We start from the raw sequence: 20,042 nt of genomic DNA, 5'->3' as shown, positions 1-20,042 counted from the left end.
TATTGAAATCGACCCATAATGATGGTGGAGATGTCAGAGGAGAGGAAGTGAGGGAGCCAGGCAGAAAAATCTTCTAGAAATTGTTGTTTGAGTTGCCCAGGAGGGCAATAGATAGCTGCAACACGCAGGGAGAAGGGGGGTGGGGGGATTTTGATAGAGTGAACTTCAAATGATGTGAATGCGAGTGATGGAACCTGAGGTAGAACAGTGTATGTGAAAAATTGGGACAGTAATATTCCAACCCCACCACCTTTACTATTACCAGGCCTGGGGGTGTGTGTGGGTGTGTGTGTGTGTGTGTGTGTGTGTGTGTGTGTGTGTGTGTGTGTGTGTGTGTGTGTGTGTGTGTGTGTGTGTGTGTGTGAAGTGGAAACCACCGTGTGACAGTGCTGCAGGGGAGGCCGTGTCTGATTGCGTGAGCCAGGTTTCTGTTATAGTCAGCAGATAAAAGTTGTGAGATATGAAGAGGTCATGGATGGATGGTAATTTGTTACAAACAGAGCGTGCATTCCATAAGCCACATTTTAGTGACTTGGAGGGGGATGGGAGACACGTGATATTTATGAGGTTAGATGGATTTCTATGTTGTTTTGAGATAGTTGAGTGTGAGAGGGACAGGTGGTTGGGGCCTGGATTTGGTGATATGGCACCAGCTAATAAAAGCAGAAGAGTGAGATAAATATTGGTGGATGTTTGCGAGTGTTTATTCTGGTGGCCAGTTGTGGTTGTCAAAGTACTTGCAGAGAAGTAAGTATAAAGCTCATGAGTGTTTAGAAGGGGGGGTGGAGAATAGAAGCTGTAATGTGCACAGAGGGGTGAGTTTTAGGGTGAGTGTAGAATGTGTTACATTTGGTGAGAATTCCATGAATTGAAATAGGAAACAGTAGTTTGATGAACATGCTGTGGTCGTTTGTGAGATCATTTTGGGTCAAGTGGTGTAGGAATAAGTTGTTTAAGTAAGTTACCTTTCCTTGATGGTGCTCAATGTTTGTTCAACTGTTTTTTTTAACTGTTCAGATAACACACTTCTTCATTCCACACTTATTAAATTCCACACAAGCTACCCCCAGCAAGCTGACCCCTTGACATTATAGAGTAACACCAGGGGATGTGTCTGGGTGATGACTGGAGAGGTGACTGCTGGGAATGGGACATTATACACTAACACCAGGGGACGTGACTGGGTGATGACTGGAGAGGTGACTGCCGGGAATAGGGCATTATACAGTAACACCAGGGGATGTGTCTGGGTGATGACTGGAGAGGTGACTGCTGGGAATGGGGCATTATACAGTAATACCAGGGGATGTGTCTGGGTGATGACTGGAGAGGTGACTGCTGGGAATGGGACATTATACAGTAACACCAGGTAATGTGTCTGGGTGATGACTGGAGAGGTGACTGCTGGGAATGGGACATTATACAGTAACACCAGGGGATGTGTCTGTGTGATGACTGGAGAGGTGACTGTTGGGAATGGGGCATTATACAGTAACACCAGGGGATGTGTCTGGGTGATGACTGTATCACTGTGTGTGTCTGGTTCCTATAAGGTGTCAGGATATCACTGTCTATGTCTCCATGCAGGAGTGGCAGTATATAGAGGAACACAGGGGTCTGTATAAGGACGTGATGATTGAGATTCACCGGCCCCTCACATCACTGGGTAAGAGGAGACTGTCATGTATTGTACAGGGGAGAGCAGGTATGGGGCACCCTATATACACACACATCATCTGATAATCACATATATACACTGTACTCAGTCACTGTGTGTCTCCTACAGATGGGCCTAGTAACAGAGATACCCCAGAGAGATGTCCCCGTCCTCTGTATTCCCAGGATTGTACAGAGGTGAATCACAGGACCCCACAGGAGGATCAGGTAGGTGGGATTTAGGGTCTCCCCAATATACCTAAGTGACTGTCACTATATAATCTGTAGAGAAGCTGTATGTCTTATACACTGATATAATACTGTTTCACCGCAGTCTAATCTACTGTATGCAAATGTCATTGTATTATTTTTTGGGTTATTTAGGAAGAACGTCTGTCTGATATAAAGGCAGAAGATATAGAGGGAGAAAAAGAGACGTATGTGACTGATATAAAGGCAGAAGATACAGAGGGAGAAAAAGAGACGTATGTGACTGATATAAAGGCAGAAGATACAGAGGGAGAAGAAGAGACGTATGTGAATGATATAAAGGCAGAAGATACAGAGGGAGAAGAAGAGACTTATGTGACTGATATGAAGGCAGAAGATTTAGAGGGAGAAGAAGAGACGTATGTGACTGATACGAAGGCAGAAGATATAGAGGAAGAAGAAGAGACATATGTGACTAATATGAAGGGACAAGAAGAGACGTATGTGACTGATATAAAGGCAGAAGATATAAGGAGAGAAGAAGAGACGTATGTGACTGATATAAAGGCAGAAGATATAGAGGGAGAAGAAGAGACGTATGTGACTGATATAAAGGCAGAAGATATAGAGGGAGAAGAAGAGACGTATGTGACTGATATAAAGGCAGAAGATATAGAGGGAGAAGAAGAGACGTATGTGACTGATATAAAGGTAGAAGATATAGAGGTAGAAGAGACGTATGTGACTGATATAAAGGGAGAAGATATAGAGGGAGAAGAAGAGATGTATGTGACTGATATGAAGGGAGAATATATAGAGGGAGAAGAAGAGACGTATGTGACTGATATAAAGGCAGAAGATATAGAGGGAGAAGAAGAGACGTATGTGACTGATATAAAGGCAGAAGATATAGAGGGAGAAGAAGAGACGTATGTGACTGATATAAAGGCAGAAGATATAGAGGGAGAAGAAGAGACATATGTGACTGATATGAAGGCAGAAGATATAGAGGGAGAAGAAGAGACGTATGTGAGTGATATAAAGGCAGAAGATACAGAGGGAGAAGAAGAGACATATGTGGCTGATATAAAGGCAGAAGATATAGAGGGAGAAGAAGAGGCGTATGTGACTGATATAAAGGCAGAAGATATAGAGGAAGAAGAGACATATGTGACTGATATAAAGGCAGAAGATATAGAGGGAGAAGAAGAGACGTATGTGACTGATATAAAGGCAGAAGATAGAGATGGAGAAGAAGAGACGTATGTGACTGATATGAAGGGAGAAGATATAGAGGGAGAAGAAGAGACATATGTGACTGATATAAAGGCAGAAGATACAGAGGGAGAAGAAGAGACGTATGTGAGGGGTGATCAGCAGTGTAAGGAGGAGGAGATCCCTACAGATATCAGCACAGGTGAGTAATAAACACTTATTACAGAAGTCACATATTCTCATTGCTCAGTCACTACAGCAATCTCTTATCCTACACCCTCCTCCGCCATCAGCCCTGTTCTCAGTTGGGTGTTTGTAACACAAGGCTATCCATGACAAATATCACATGTAGAGAGTTATTACACACAACACTATAATGTTATTAAAAGTAACAATTAGAAGTTTATTATTAGTGATTATATATAAATGTGTATATATGTATGTATATAATTAGTATTGTTTTTTTGTGGAGTGCCTAATTTATATGCATTTTGTTAGATGATGCAGGTATGAAATATTTCCTGCTATACAGTAGACCTGAGCTCACCAAATACAATTCGTAAAAGATTCAGAAATAAAATGAAATTTGAATCTAGAACTTCAAGTAAAAACAGATTAAAAGCTTATCACAAGCACATATCTGTATAATCATAAGACAAGCGTTTTGCACTTGTTGTCACCCTTGCATGGGTGGGCTTGTTCTTATCCACTCCAATTCACTCTAAATCCAAATTGTGTGTCAACCAACGCGTTTCATCAATAGTGACTTCTTCAGGTGTGTTTTTTGTTAAAGGCTTTATCCTCAAATATCAGTTGTGTAGACTTGAAATAATTGTGTAACCTTCAGACGGTGATTGTGGACTTGTTCATGATGAACACATTCCTAATTACTTGTGAATAATAGTTCCTGCTCTGTGCAGTTCTGAGGTTATGACTTTAGGGAATGTAATGGTCAGATCCAATATTGCTCAATCTAAGGTCTCCCAGTAGCCTTACTACATACATAAATGTGTCTTGCACTCACTCTATTAACTAACAATAATAAACAGTGGAGTTTTAGTTCATGTATTGCTCAGTGCATTTAAGCCTGCAGCCCCCGACAAGGGACCCCACTATACTGCAGGTCCTACTTTATTGCTCAAAATAATTACCATAAAAACAGCTATCACACTAGTGTTAAACTTTAGGTATGCTCTCAGCGGCGGAACAGTGGCTGAAAGGCTTGGATAGGTTTTCAGAGCACCAGTCTGACGTGCCACCACATCTCACGTGGCCCTCCAGTTCACCAGATCTGGGACTGTTTGGCTGGGTCCGGCATTGTACTGTTGGTGCAGTTCCTGGTGCGTTTGGAACGATTGGTGGTTGCTAGGCGCCCTAAATGCCTGTGGTCCCGATTTGTCATGATCTACTTTCGCCCACTGTTCCGCTGCTGAGATTCTTGGTGTCCATGCTTCTTCCACTGTAGATGGATACTTCTCACTGTCTACAAGGGATCACCAACAAACAAATGCCGGTCTCGGCCAAAACCAATGGCTCCCTTTTGCCAGTTGCATCATGTGCACGACCCATGGTTCCATCTGAAAAAGAAACAATATCTCAACAAATTTACATTGTATCAATACCTCAGACATTCACAATGATCATCCAGTAACTTTAGTGTCACCATCTACACGCATGTGCACGTCCTGTGTCATTGTACTTTTATATATATATATATATACCAATATGTAATGTCCGCACTCACAGCAATCAAAGTCACCAGGGGGGTGCTCCTCAGGGAGGCCCAAATCAGGACATCCACATATATCAGATGTTTTTCCAGACAACAAATCCAGAATAGAGGGCACTCACCAGTTCAATTTCAATATAAAGGATTTAATGGTACATCAGAGCCAATTCATACTGTCGACGTTTCGGCTTAAGCAAGCCTTTCTCAGGACAACCAAAGAGACATCTGCTCAGCACACCAAGAGTAAGTATACTGACTCTTGGTGTGCTGAGCAGATGTCTCTTTGGTTGTCCTGAGAAAGGCTTGCTTAAGCCGAAACGTCGACAGTATGAATTGGCTCTGATGTACCATTAAATCCTTTATATTGAAATTGAACTGGTGAGTGCCCTCTATTCTGGATTTGTTGTCTGGAAAAACACCTGATATATATATATATATATATATATATATATATATATATATATATATATATATAAACACACACATACATATACATATATATATTTTGGTAAAGCGGCACTCCTCAAGAAGACCTGAAGTTGATATTAAAGAATCAATAGCCGGTGCCCTCCAAACCAGGCTGCATCAGCTGGTGTAACGTAATGTAGAATCCATACAAGGAGGCACTCAGAATAAATAGACCAGGCAGGTTTAGTGTACCAACGTTTCAATGCTCTATTCGCGGCATTTTCATCAGGGTGCAGAACAAAAGAGACATACAACCACTCACCTAATATACCCGGTGGAACCGTCCATGTCACCATCCGTCGCACTCCAGCGCATCAAAGTGACTTCATCTGACAAATGCTACGTCCGGAGACACGGAGAGAACCTCGTCCACGTGACCTATAGTAACCAATGGGGACAAAAGTATAAAGTAACCTGCCAACAAAACAGTGTAACAACACCGATCAAATTCTATCCTCTTAGATATATATCTATTTCTCTGACAGGGTCCACAGGTTATCCACAAGATAACATTGGGATATGATGAAGTGACAGCGGATTTGCAACAAATGGTCAAAGCTTTCGGCCTCCCAGCATTCAACGGGCCTGTCCATATATCCCCGCCTCCTGGCTCAGGCAAATCAGTTTTTTTTTTGGTGCGGCAGGAGCCGAACCATGGCCCTCCGAGTTGTTCGCTCGCTCGCTAGCTGCTTTTAGCAGCTTTGCACACGCTAAGCCGCCGCCTACTGGGAGTGAATCTTAGCATAGTAAAATTGCGAACGAAAGATTTGCAGAATTGCGAATAGAAACTTCTTAGCAGTTTCTGAGTAGCTCGAGACTTACTCTGCCACTGCGATCAGTTCAGTCAGTTTCGTTCCTGGTTTGACGTCACAAACACTCCCAGCGTTCACCAAGACACTGCCCCCGTCCCTTCAGACACTCCTGCGTTTTTCGCACACACCCATAAAACGGCCAGTTTCCGCCCAGAAACACCCACTTCCTGTCAATCTTATTACTATCACCAGAACGAAGAAAAAAACCTTGTAATGCCGTGAGTAAAATACCTAACTGCATAGCAAATTTACTTGGCGCAGTCGCACTGCGGACATTGCGCATGCGCATTAGCGACTAATCGCTCCGTTGCGGGGGAAAAAATAGCGAGCAAACAACTCGGAATGACCACCCATGGTCAGAGGGCTGCTGTTTTTTTGCAGCCATCAGTTTTCTTATTTTATTTTAGTATTACTATTTTTTTTGAGTGATTTTTCTAAAAAGCATCTTATACGCACCTTAGAGTCGCTCCAACAATAATAATGCTTACCCATGTGTATAGTGAGGCAGGCAGAGGTACTGGTGAACCTTCATGGGCTACTTTGCACAGACATTATCCAATGTAGCTGAGCAGTTTATACCAGTGATAGGTTTCCCTATTAACCCTTACATGCAACATTTATTCTGAGGTTTATACACCTAGGGAATTGTCAGCCTCTCAAAAAAGCAGAAAAGGATTTTTGGGGAAATTCGTTGACGCTCCTGTTCAAATCTCTGCTGCCTCCCGCTTTTAACCTGGATCTATCCCAGAAGATCCAGAGAAAATACAGGAAAGTGATAAAAAGTGGAAAGAAAGGGTTGGCGCTGAGGGTAAAATAAAAGATTGATACTTATCTAAATAACGGGGTGTGTTGACTTTATGGCGTCTCTGCTTTCCCCTTTATATTCTTAATGTTATTCCTCCAAAGAATTTCGGACAGTGCATGTAAAATAAGGATTGCAATGATTGTAGATTATATGTTGAACCCAATTACGGATGAATTATTGCTGTCTGGTTATTCTTATATGTAATTTATAGTAGGATGCCGTTTGGAGGACTGTGAAGAGAATGTATAGTGATGTCATCTGCTCCAATTTCCGGATTTTTAAATAAGATTTTACTCACTGGTAAGTCTATTTCTCGTAGTCCGTAGTGGATGCTGGGAACTCCGTAAGGACCATGGGGATTAGCGGCTCCGCAGGAGACTGGGCACAAAAGTAAAGCTTTAGGACTACCTGGTGTGCACTGGCTCCTCCCCCCATGACCCTCCTCCAAGCCTCAGTTAGGATACTGTGCCCGGACGAGCGTACACAATAAGGAAGGATTTATGAATCCCGGGTAAGACTCATACCAGCCACACCAATCACACCATATAACTTGTGATCTGAACCCAGTTAACAGCATGATAACAGAGGAGCCTCTGAAAAGATGGCTCACAACAACAATAATCCGATTTAGTTAACAATAACTATGTACAAGTATTGCAGATAATCCGCACTTTGGATGGGCGCCCAGCATCCACTACGGACTACGAGAAATAGATTTACCGGTGAGTAAAATCTTATTTTCTCTGACGTCCTAGTGGATGCTGGGAACTCCGTAAGGACCATGGGGATTATACCAAAGATCCCAAACGGGCGGGGGAGTGCGGATGACTCTGCAGCACCGAATGAGAGAACTCCAGGTCCTCCTCAGCCAGGGTATCAAATTTGTAGAATTTTGCAAACGTATTTGCTCCTGACCAAGTAGCTACTCGGCAAAGTTGTAAAACCGAGACCCCTCGGGCAGCCGCCCAAGATGAGCCCACCTTCCTTGTGGAGTGGGCATTTACAGATTTTGGCTGTGGCAGGCCTGCCACAGAATGTGCAAGTTGAATTGTACTACAAATCCAACGAGCAATAGACTGCTTAGAAGCAGGAGCACCCAGCTTGTTGGGTGCATACAGGATAAACAGCGAGTCAGATTTTCTGACTCCAGCCGTCCTGGAAACATATATTTTTAAGGCCCTGACAACGTCTAGCAACTTGGAGTCCTCCAAGTCCCTAGTAGCCGCAGGCACCACAATAGGTTGGTTCAAGTGAAACGCTGAAACCACCTTAGGGAGAAACTGAGGACGAGTCCTCAATTCCGCCCTGTCCGAATGGAAAATCAGATAAGGGCTTTTACAGGATAAAGCCGCCAATTCTGACACGCGCCTGGCCGAGGCCAGGACCAATAGCATGACCACTTTCCATGTGAGATATTTCAAATCCACGGATTTAAGTGGTTCAAACCAATGTGACTTTAAGGAACCCCAAAACTACATTGAGATCCCAAGGTGCCACTGGAGGCACAAAAGGAGGCTGTATATGCAGTACCCCTTTTACAAACGTCTGAACTTCAGGAACTGAAGCTAGTTCTTTTTGGAAGAAAATTGACAGGGCCGAATTTTGAACCTTAATGGACCCAATTTCAGGCCCATAGACACTCCTGTTTGCAGGAAATGTAGGAATCGACCCAGTTGAAATTCCTCCGTCGGGGCCTTACTGGCCTCGCACCACGCAACATATTTTCACCAATGCGGTGATAATGTTTTGCGGTTACATCCTTCCTGGCTTTGATCAGGGTAGAAATGACTTCATCCGGAATGCCTTTTTCCTTCAGGATCCGGCGTTCAACCGCCATGCCGTCAAACGCAGCCGCGGTAAGTCTTGGAACAGACAGGGTCCTTGCTGGAGCAGGTCCCTTCTTAGAGGTAGATGCCACGGATCCTCCGTGAGCATCTCTTGAAGTTCCGGGTACCAAGTCCTTCTTGGCCAATCCGGAGCCACGAGTATAGTTCTTACTCCTCTCCGTCTTATAATTCTCAGTACCTTGGGTATGAGAGGCAGAGGAGGGAACACATACACTGACTGGTACACCCACGGCGTTACCAGAGCGTCCACAGCTATTGCCTGAGGGTTCCTTGACCTGGCGCAATACCTGTCCAGTTTTTTTTTTTTTTTTTAGGCGGGACGCCATCATGTCCACCTTTGGTTTTTCCCAACGGTTTACAATCATGTGGAAGACTTCTGGATGAAGTCCCCACTCTCCCGGGTGGAGGTCGTGCCTGCTGAGGAAGTCTGCTTCCCAGTTCTCCACTCCCGGAATGAACACTGCTGACAGTGCTATCACATGATTTTCCGCCCAGCGAAGAATCCTTGCAGCTTCTGCCATTGCCCTCCTGCTTCTTGTGCCGCCCTGTCTGTTTACGTGGGCGACTGCCGTGATGTTGTCCGACTGGATCAACACCGGCTGACCTTGAAGCAGAGGTCTTGCTAAGCTTGGAGCATAGTAAATGGCCCTTAGCTCCAGGATATTTGTGTGAATTGATGTCTCCAGGCTTGACCATAAGCCCTGGAAAATTCCTTCCCTGTGTGACTGCTCCCCAGCCTCGCAGGCTGGCATCCGTGGTCACCAGGACTCAGTCCTGAATGCCGAATCTGCGGCCCTCTAGAAGATGAACACTCTGCAACCACCGCAGGAGAGACACCCTTGTCCTTGGTGACAGGGTTATCCGCTGATGCATCTGAAGATGTGACCCGGACCATTTGTCCAGCAGGTCCCACTGCAAAGTTCTTGCGTGGAAACTGCCGTGATGCACTGAGACCTGCCTCGGTTTTAGGAGGTTCCTGACTAGCTCGGATAACTCCCTGGCTTTCTCCTCCGGGAGAAACACCTTTTTCTGGACTGTGTCCAAGATCATTCCTAAGAACAGAAGATGAGTCGTTGGAATCAGCAGCGAATTTGGAATATTGAGAATCCAACCATGCTGCCGCAACACTACCTGAGATAGTGCTACTCCGACCTCCAACTGTTCCCTGGATTTTTCCCTTATCAGGAGATCGTCCAAGTAAGGGATAACTAAAACTCCCTTCCTTCGAAGAAGAATCATCATTTCGGCCATTAGCTTGGTAAAGACCTGGGGTGCCGTGGACAATCCAAACGGCAGCGTCTGAAACTGATAGTGACAGTTCTGTACCACAAACCTGAGGTACCCTTGGTGAGAAGGGTAAATTGGGACATGAAGGTAAGCATCCTTGATGTCCAGAGACACCATATAGTCCCCTTCTTCCAGGTTCGCAATCACCGCTCTGAGTGACTCCATCTTGAATTTGAACCTCTGTATGTAGGTGTTCAAAGATTTTAGATTTAAAATCGGTCTCACCGATTCCGTCCGGCTTCGGTACCACGAATAGTGTGGAATAATACCCCTTTCCCTGTTGCAGGAGGAGTACCTTGATTATCACCTGCTGGGAATACAGCTTGTGAATGGCATCCAATACTGCCTCCCTGTCGGAGGGAGACGTCGGTAAAGCAGACTTTAGGAAACGGCGAGGGGGAGACGTCTCGAATTCCAATTTGTACCCCTGAGATATCACCTGAAGGATCCAGGGGTCTTCTTGAGACGGGCCCCCACCGTGCCTGGGTCCGCTTGTAAAGCCCCAGCGTCATGCTGAAGGCTTGGCAGCAGCGGGAGAGGGCTTCTGTTCCTGGGAACTAGCTGTTTGCTGCAGCCTTTTTCCTCTCCCTCTGCCACGGGGCAGAAAAGAGGAACCTTTTGTATGGGAACGAAAGGACTGCGCCTGATCATACGGCGTCTTCTTATGTTGAGAGGCGACCTGGGGTAAAAACGTGGATTTCCCAGCTGTTGCCGTGGCCACCAGGTCTGAAAGACCGACCCCAAATAACTCCTCCCCTTTATAAGGCAATACTTCCATATGCCGTTTGGAATCCGCATCACCTGACCACTGTCGCGTCCATAACCCTCTTCTGGCAGAAATGGACAGCGCACTTACTCTTGATGCCAGTCGGCAAATATCCCGCTGTGCATCACGCATATATAGAGATGCATCTTTTAAATGCTCTATAGTCAGTAATATACTGTCCCTATCTAGGGTATCAATATTTTCAGTCAGGGAATCCGACCAAGCCAACCCAGCACTGCACATCCAGGCTGAGGCAATTGCTGGTCGCAGTATAACACCAGTATGTGTGTAAATACATTTGAGGATACCCTCCTGCTTTCTATCAGCAGGATCTTTAAGGGCGGCCGTATCAGGAGAGGGTAGAGCCACCTGTTTTGACAAGCGTGTGAGCGCTTTATCCACCCTAGGGGGTGTTTCCCAACGCACCCTAACCTCTGGCGGGAAAGGATATAATGCCAATAATTTTTTAGAAATTATCAGTTTTTTATCGGGGGAAACCCACGCTTCATCACACACTTCATTTAATTCCTCAGATTCAGGAAAAACTACAGGTAGTTTTTTCTCACCGAAACATAATACCCTTTTTAGTGGTACTTGTATTATCAGAAATGTGTAAAACATTTTTCATTGCCTCAATCATGTAACGTGTGGCCCTACTGGAAGTCACGTTTGTCTCTTCACCGTCGACACTGGAGTCAGTATCCGTGTCGACGTCTGTATCTGCCATCCGAGGTAACGGGCGCTTTAGAGCCCCTGACGGCCTATGAGACGTCTGGACAGGCACAAGCTGAGTAGCCGGCTGTCTCATGTCATCAACTGTCTTTTGTAAAGAGCTGACACTGTCACGTAATTCCTTCCATAAGCCCATCCACTCAGGTGTCGACCCCCCAGGGGGAGACATCACTATTACAGGCAATTGCTCCGCCTCTACATCATTTTCCTCCTCATAAATGTCGAGACAAACGTACCGACACACAGCACACACACAGGGAATGCTCTGATAGAGGACAGGACCCCACTAGCCCTTTGGGGAGACAGAGGGAGAGTTTGCCAGCACACACCAGAGCGCTATATATATATATATATATATACAGGGATAACCTTATATAAGTGTTTTTCCCCTTATAGCTGCTGTATTTTTAATACTGCGCCTAATTAGTGCCCCCCCTCTCTTTTTTAACCCTTTCTGTAGTGTAGTGACTGCAGGGGAGAGCCAGGGAGCTTCCCTCCAACGGAGCTGTGAGGGATAATGGCGCCAGTGTGCTGAGGAGATAGGCTCCGCCCCCTTCTCTGCGGCCTTTTCTACCGCTTTTCAGTGTAATCTGGCAGGGGTTAAAATTCATCCATATAGCCCTGGGGGCTATATGTGATGTATTTTCACCAGCCAAGGTGTTTTTATTGCTGCTCAGGGCGCCCCCCCCTAGCGCCCTGCACCCTCAGTGACCGAAGTGTGAAGTGTGCTGAGGAGCAATGGCGCACAGCTGCAGTGCTGTGCGCTACCTTGGTGAAGACAGGATGTCTTCTGCCGCCGATTTTCCGGACCTCTTCTTGCTTCTGGCTCTGTAAGGGGGCCGGCGGCGCGGCTCTGGGACCGGACTCCATGGCTGGGCCTGTGTTCGATCCCTCTGGAGCTAATGGTGTCCAGTAGCCTAAGAAGCCCAATCCACTCTGCACGCAGGTGAGTTCGCTTCTTCTCCCCTTAGTCCCTCGATGCAGTGAGCCTGTTGCCAGCAGGTCTCACTGAAAATAAAAAACCTAAAACTAAACTTTTCATTAAGCATCTCAGGAGAGCCACCTAGTGTGCACCCTTCTCGTTCGGGCACAAAATTCTAACTGAGGCTTGGAGGAGGGTCATGGAGGGAGGAGCCAGTGCACACCAGGTAGTCCTAAAGCTTTACTTTTGTGCCCAGTCTCCTGCGGAGCCGCTAATCCCCATGGTCCTTACGGAGTTCCCAGAATCCACTAGGACGTCAGAGAAATATAAATACATTCTCTTCACAGTCCTCCATCAGCCTTGATAAAGAGTAGTAAACTCGAAACGCGTTGGCGAGGACCATTGCCTGCTGGACAATACACCGTTCGTTTTTGGGAGAAAGGTACGGCCATTGTTTTTACTATATTTAGCCTATAGATGCCGGTTCTTGTAGACTGAGTATTGGTCCTCCCAATCCCCAACACGGGCGGTGCTTTCCTGCAATCAATGCTTTACTTATTCTCTGTAATTCTTTTATAAGATTTTTTAATTAAAATTTGTTATACTTTTTAAATGAGCCTCCATCTTCTTGAAAAGAAGATAAAGATACCTTGATGTGACTGCAATATATAAGAACACCTGTGAGTACTGGTACGCCCTTTTGTACTTGAAAGATACCTTTATATGATGATATTACACCTAACCAGTGTAAGTTAGGTACGCACTGTAGGAACCCATTCTGTGCACTGTTTTGTTGTACTTTATTGGAGCGTGGTCTTGTCTTAAAGATACGTTGATAAGTCTGCTATCAATTTTCATTGTGTAAGTTGAGGTACGGGTCCACCTCATGAGATTACCCTATTGAAATATGTGCGGTTCCTAAATCTTCTGAAAAGAAACTGCTATGGGTTTCATTATACCATTTATTGTGTAAGCTAGGTACATCTATTAAGATAAATTACATATAAGAATAACCAGACAGGAATAATTAATCTGTAATTGGGTTCAACATATAATTTACAATCATTGCAATCCTTATTTTACATGCACTGTCCGAAATTCTTTGGAGGAATAACATTAAGAATATAAAGGGGAAAGCAGAGACGCCATAAAGTCAACACACCCCATTATTTAGATAAGTATCAATCTTTTATTTCACCCTCGACGCCAACCCTCTCTTTCCACTTTTTATCACTCTCAAAAAAGCAGGCTGAAAGGCTGGTGGTAAGTAAATCACATAGACATGATACAACATCTTCCCAGTCTACACATGTTTTAGATGAGGATTCGTTGGAGGATGAGGACTCATTGCACTTCGGAAGGTCTCAGCTTAGTGGATATACCTGATCTAATTAGTGCTATGTAAGCCATTCTATCCTTAGAAGAGGCAGCAGAGCCTGTTTTAAAAACTAAGGCAACTGTGTTTAAAACATCCCAAAACAGCTGATGGAAATTTTGGGTTACGCCCAGTAGTAAGTTAGAATTCCAAGAAGTGGAATTCCAATTATCCTCGTCCAGCTGGGGACTGTTTAAAAAAAAAAAAAAGGCACGTGGCTCCCAAAATAGATTCACAGGTCTTAGATTGGTGCGAAAATCTGCATTACTTTTGTTTTCAACATCAATAAATGAAGCCACGGGTAGGAGAGTCGATTGTTTTCTAAAGACCATTTTTTCTTTTGTCTTGGACAATCGTTAGACCAGCCATGGCTTGGGCTGATGCATCGAAGGAGGATATTTTAGTGGCATCTAGAGAGCAAAGGTCTCATATTGCACATATCAAACAGGCAGCGATCAGTGGACCTGTATATGGGTACAATGGCCTCTCAGACAGCAGCGGGTTGGCTATGTACATGGTAAGCTGACTCAGAATCCAGGAAGGTTCTGGGGTCTTATCTTTGCTTACTGGAGATATTTTTTTGGTAAGGAATTAACAGTATGTTGGAGTCCGAATCAGACTCTAAGAAAGTGAAGTTTCCTTTCACACAAAATTTCAAGCCTAGTTTCCAGCTTTCCGGTCCTTTCCGAATCAAGGAAAAGCAAAAGGAAAGGGTAAAGGCAAACAGTCCCAATCCAACAGGTCTGGAAAAACTAAAAGGTATTGGGCTACCAGACCGGTTTTCAAATCTGAAGATAAGCCATCAGCCTGATGGTGCAGGCCTCCTCCTGGGGGGACCCAGGGTGGGAGGCTGACTTCTTCAGTTTGCATAGATCTGGCAGCAGTCTACTACAATTAAGAGGTCATCAGTATAAATCAGGTAGTGTGCCACTTCAGACCTAAGACAATTTTGGTAAAAAAACCAATGCCATTACTGTAGATGCCATGAAAGTATTGGCATATGCTGGGGCCACTTAGGACCCCATGGCACAGCCTGGCACTTGTAAATAGTACCCATTATCATAGAAAAGATCATTTCGGGTCTGAAGTGGCACTTTATTTGAGATTTATTGATGACCTCTTGGTTGTTTGGACAGCAGAAGAGTTAATGTGGATACTAGACACACACAATGAATGAGGGAGTGTAGTGCAAGTAACGTATGTGCTGCAGAGTAATGGGCAGAGATGTTGTCCTACCGCTTATGTGCTGCGCCTGCTGTGAATCAAGTGCTGCTTCCTCAGCTGGGTCGGCTTCTACTAGGCGCCCACTGCATAATCCAGGAAAGGCATATACCGACTCACCAGCGCCGCACATCACACGCGAGAGCCACACATCGTCATGCTCCATCTTTGATTACTTTTGCACATGCGCACTATGGGGGGGGTCACTTTTAAGTTTGTTTTTTCATATTTTTGCTCTGCTGGCCAGGGTGTTACAAATTTAGTTTGTCTAGTGATATTGTTGCTTGGAGCCCCTTGGCACTTTGGGGCCCGGTACAGGGGTCACCTTTGTACCCTCGCCGGGCCTTCATATGAATATTGGGAATGGTTTCCGCAAGCTTGGAGACAGCAGTGTTTTTCCTCTTCATCCTCCATGTCAGCCATTGCAATGGGTAACTTCCCTGTATGGAGAATTTACAAAGGGAACTCTCTTCATGCTCCTTACATCCCTGCCGCTCTAGTCCATATACTGATGGTTCCATCATCCATCAGAAGCAGGATACATATGGTAATAATATAACCCTCCAAGCACTGGGACTAATGCGGAGAACTCAGTCCTTTTACTATAAATCACTTTTCCAAGGAGCGTAATCTGCATCAGCAGGCCCGTATCCAGGAAGCTGGCAGTGGTAGGCAACGGTTGAGGACCTCCGTCTGCACAGAAGTTGGCTGCAGGGGGTATCTGCAGATCTTCTTATGCTATCCCCTCAACAGCCCCTACCCCATCCTTTGGGCCTTAAATCACTGTTGCCCCCTCCAGTGGATTATTGCTGGATGTCACCTGGAGGATCCTCCATCTTCCCCAGATCGCTCACCTCCCCCATCCTGACCGGCTGAGGGTCTGGCTGAATGCTATTCTTACTCTTGCTGGCATCTCCTTCATGACCCCAGGTGCATTATCCCTTTCTCTTCTCTGTGCTATGCTGGCTAGACTTGAGTCTTCTACATCACAGAGAAGACTGGGTTGCAAGTGTTGTCTCCTAACATCCACTGTATCAGCATTTGCTTGGATGTCTCCTAGTGCTGACATAGTTACAGTCCACAAAACTTTTATGGGGCTTACAGTAGCGCAACATATCCCCATCTAGTTCCTGCTCTGATCTTGGGTTATCAGCCTCTGATACACGTGTCCTTTCTAAACCACAAGGTACAGACCAACTCTCAGATTTCAGCTCCTCACTCTCTAAATTGCTAAGTGGGAACAATAATTCATAATTGTCTTGTCAGCTGAATATGCTGGTCAGCCTGGGGCATGATGCCACCCTCGACTGGTGGTCAGGAAGTAGGACAATAATACCCCATCCATGGTTATCTCCTCTTGGACACAGTCCTCATAGATCCTCCTGCCAGCTGGTTAATAGGTGTCCATCTTCCATATCAGCAAATGGGAAGGTGTAGTTGTGCAATACCCACTGCTTGCCACCAAATGTGAAGGTCCTAGGTCTATGTATGTGCCAAACTGGCACCCTGCTTCCTTCTCCAAGTCCTACAGATCACACAGGACACACAATAGCAAAGATACAAATGATACCTCTATTTCTCTTACGTCCTAGAGGATGCTGGGGACTCCGTAAGGACCATGGGGTATAGACGGGCTCCGCAGGAGACATGGGCACTATAAAGAACTTTAGATGGGTGTGCACTGGCTCCTCCCTCTATGCCCCTCCTCCAGACCTCAGTTAGATTCTGTGCCCAGAGGAGAATGGGTGCACTGCAGGGGAGCTCTCCTGAGTTTCTCTGAAAAAGACTTTTGTTAGGTTTTTTATTTTTAGGGAGCACTGCTGGCAACAGGCTTCCTGCTACGAGGGACTGAGGAGAGAGAAGCAGACCTACTTAAGTGATAGGCTCTGCTTCTTAGGCTACTGGACACCATTAGCTCCAGAGGGTCGGAATGCAGGTCTCACCCTCGCCGTTCGTCCTGGAGCCGCGCCACCGTCCTCCTCACAGAGCCGGAAGATAGAAGCCGGGTGAGTATAAGAAGAAAGAAGACTTCAAAGACAGCAGAAGACTTCAGATCTTCACAGGGATAACGCGCGCCATTGCACCCACACATACACACACAGCGGGCACTGTAAGGGCGCAGGGCGGGCGCCCTGGGCAGCAATAATAAACCTCAAAGGACTGGCTTATATATATATATATATATATATATATATATATACAGGCAGAGGGTCCGCACTCACGTTAGAGCATCATTTATGCTGGGGTGACATCCAATGAGGGGAAAAAATCCAACTCCAATACAATTCCAAATAATTTCCACTCTGGTAGTCTACAACATCCCTTTCCATTTTATTTTCCTTCCTAGTAATTAATTGAATTAATTAATTGAACAGATACGTACGGACCTTAAGTCGTAAGCGTTATTTTGCACTTAAAACCCTTAAAGCACATAAAGTAGATGAAAACCCCATTGTACTGGATATGGATGATGATATTGCTGTGCAGATATTAGAATCATTACAACAGAAGGGGGCAGGAGGTCCTACTCAGGATGAAGCTGTTACTGTCCCAATCTACGATGTAACTAAAACCTTCAAAAAAAGTTCAGACTTTTACCCATTGAACTATAAAGGTCCGTATGTAGAAAGTTTTTATAAATCTACCCTTGCTAGTTTTTAGAAGTATCTGTGAAAGGGCAGAAAAGCAGACATATGGGGACAATTTGACCCCTGGGGAACGAAAGGCCATGAAAGACCTTCATAAAAACAAAGATATAACAATTATATCGGCGGATAAGGGTGGTGGGGTTGTTATATTAAATACAGAGGATTATCTGTGTGAATGTTCAAGACAACTTAGTAACATCTCGTTTTATTGTAAGCTAAAAAATAACCCCACCACTGAATTCCAAAGAGAATATATTGATTTGCTTGATGATGCCCTTGCGGGGAGTGCCATATCCAAGGAGACGTTCACTTTTTTGTTATGTCCACATCCCATCACGGCCATATTTTATTATTTGCCCAAAATTCATAAGACACTTGTAAATCCACCAGGGCGTCCTATTATTTCGGGAGTGGGTTGTCTCACTAGTAATTTATCATTTTTTGTAGATCATCACTTGCAGGGTTATGTGGAGAATCTGAGATCACACATTAAGGATACACAACATTTTTTTAATTTAATCAACCAAGTCACTTGGAGAGAACATTACTATCTGGTGACATGTGATGTTGAATCACTGTATTCCAATATTCCACATATAGGTGGCATAAAAGCAATAGAAGGATATCTAGTAAAAGGTGGGGTCTCGGATTCTCTTCGTGATTTTTTGTTGAAGTCTATTCACTTTATATTAACACACAATTATTTTTTGTTTGATTCACAATTTTATTTACAGACACAGGGTGTGGCCATGGGGGCCAGGTTCGAACCTGTACATGGGGGTATTTGAAGACCAACATGTGGGGGGGCGGACTTGGTGGGGATCTGGTCTACTATGGCCGGTTTATAGATGATTTAATTTTTGTTTGGGGTGGGGATTTAGAATCACTTGTGATATATATGGAAGGACTTAATAATAACCAATTTGGTTTAAAATTCACTTACAGTTTTAGCAGAACGGAGATCAGTTTTTTTGGATATAGCACTCTCAGTACAGAATGGCAAACTAACAACTAAAACATGTATCAAATCTGTAGATCAAAATAATTATCTTCAATTTGACAGTTCACATAAAAGAAAATGGAAGGAAAATATCCCCAGGGGACAATATGTACGTATCAGAAGAAATTGTACTTCATTACTGACTTTTCAAACACAGGCAAAAACTCTTATGCTGGCATTTGAGGAACAGGGGTATCCTCGAGATCTATTAGAAAAATAATTTCATGAAGTAGAATTAATAGATAGGGAAACATTATTGGTACCAAAAAGAAAAAATAAAAGGGAAAATTTTATTCACGAGGATAACAATAAAAGGAGTATGTTGTTTACCACACAATATAATGGGTGTGCCCGCCAAATTGAACGGGTCATAAAGAAAAATATGTCTCTTCTATTGTTAGATGAAGTTCTCAAACCCCAACTGGATCCAAAGGGCCCAATGATCTTTAGGAAGGCAGATAATCTGCGTTCAATTTTGGTGGCGAGCCATTTTGAAAGATCTAAAATATCCAATACACCAAAAAAAACACGTGGCTTCCGGAAAGGCCACTAGGATTCCACAAGTGTGGTAAGCTGAATTGCCTGTCCTGTAAAAATGCACCGAGAAAGAGGGTGACATTCACATCTTCTAATACGGGTGAAGAATTCCAGATAAAGGAATTTCTAAACTGCAACTCTGTATATATTGTTTACTTGATCACTTGCCAATGTGGTAAACAATACATTGGGAGAACCACTCGCACCATGCATATTAGATACATGGAACATCGGCGAAATGTATCTAAGGGCGCAAAACACCCACTGTCAAGTCATATAATAATGTGTCAGAATTCTCAATTTGACAACAGTAGCATGGTAGCTATTGAACAGGTTAAGAACACTGCACGGGGAGGTGATCGGTTCAATCTTTTATGTAGGAGAGAGGCTTATAGGATCTACAAAATGGATACATTGGTGCCGGGAGGACTTAATGACATGGTGGAGCTAAACGGAGTTTAGTGGAATAGATTTTAGGGAATTGGTGATAAATATATATATTGAGAGAGCTGTTGGTTGGTTGAAAACATAAAATAGTAAATATAAAATATAAAGGAGCCATACTGAATGATGAATTGATGGAATTATTGATAAATGATAAATGTTCATTGAGGGCTAGATTGTTGATGTAGATTAAATGGGGCATTGAAGAAGGACTGTTTATATTAGGGGTCTATAAGTCAAAAATCCAAAAATAGAGTGTATAATATAAGGCTAGGAGGATTGGTTAATTTAATCTAAATATAAATACAATTATATAATAATAAATGGGTGGTTTTATAATATATTCTATGGGGTAGAAATGTGATCAT

At 44.1% G+C, this 20,042-nt stretch overlaps 1 protein-coding gene across 1 annotated transcript in view; it reads left to right on the top strand.

Annotated features, from left to right (window-relative positions):
* LOC134984212 (uncharacterized) overlaps nucleotides 1–20,042 on the top strand; it is a 211,827-nt gene that overhangs the window by 179,770 nt on the left and 12,015 nt on the right. Inside the window, 2 exon segments of the mRNA XM_063949844.1 lie at nucleotides 2,305–2,414; nucleotides 17,421–17,607. Of these exon segments, the coding sequence (XP_063805914.1) occupies nucleotides 2,305–2,414; nucleotides 17,421–17,607 (297 nt within the window).

The sequence above is a fragment of the Pseudophryne corroboree genome, assembly GCF_028390025.1.
Source record: "Pseudophryne corroboree isolate aPseCor3 chromosome 3 unlocalized genomic scaffold, aPseCor3.hap2 SUPER_3_unloc_40, whole genome shotgun sequence".
Taxonomy (NCBI): domain Eukaryota; kingdom Metazoa; phylum Chordata; class Amphibia; order Anura; family Myobatrachidae; genus Pseudophryne; species Pseudophryne corroboree.
The sequence above is the reverse complement of the archived record's forward strand: the minus strand, read 5'-3'. Positions and strand labels throughout refer to the sequence as shown.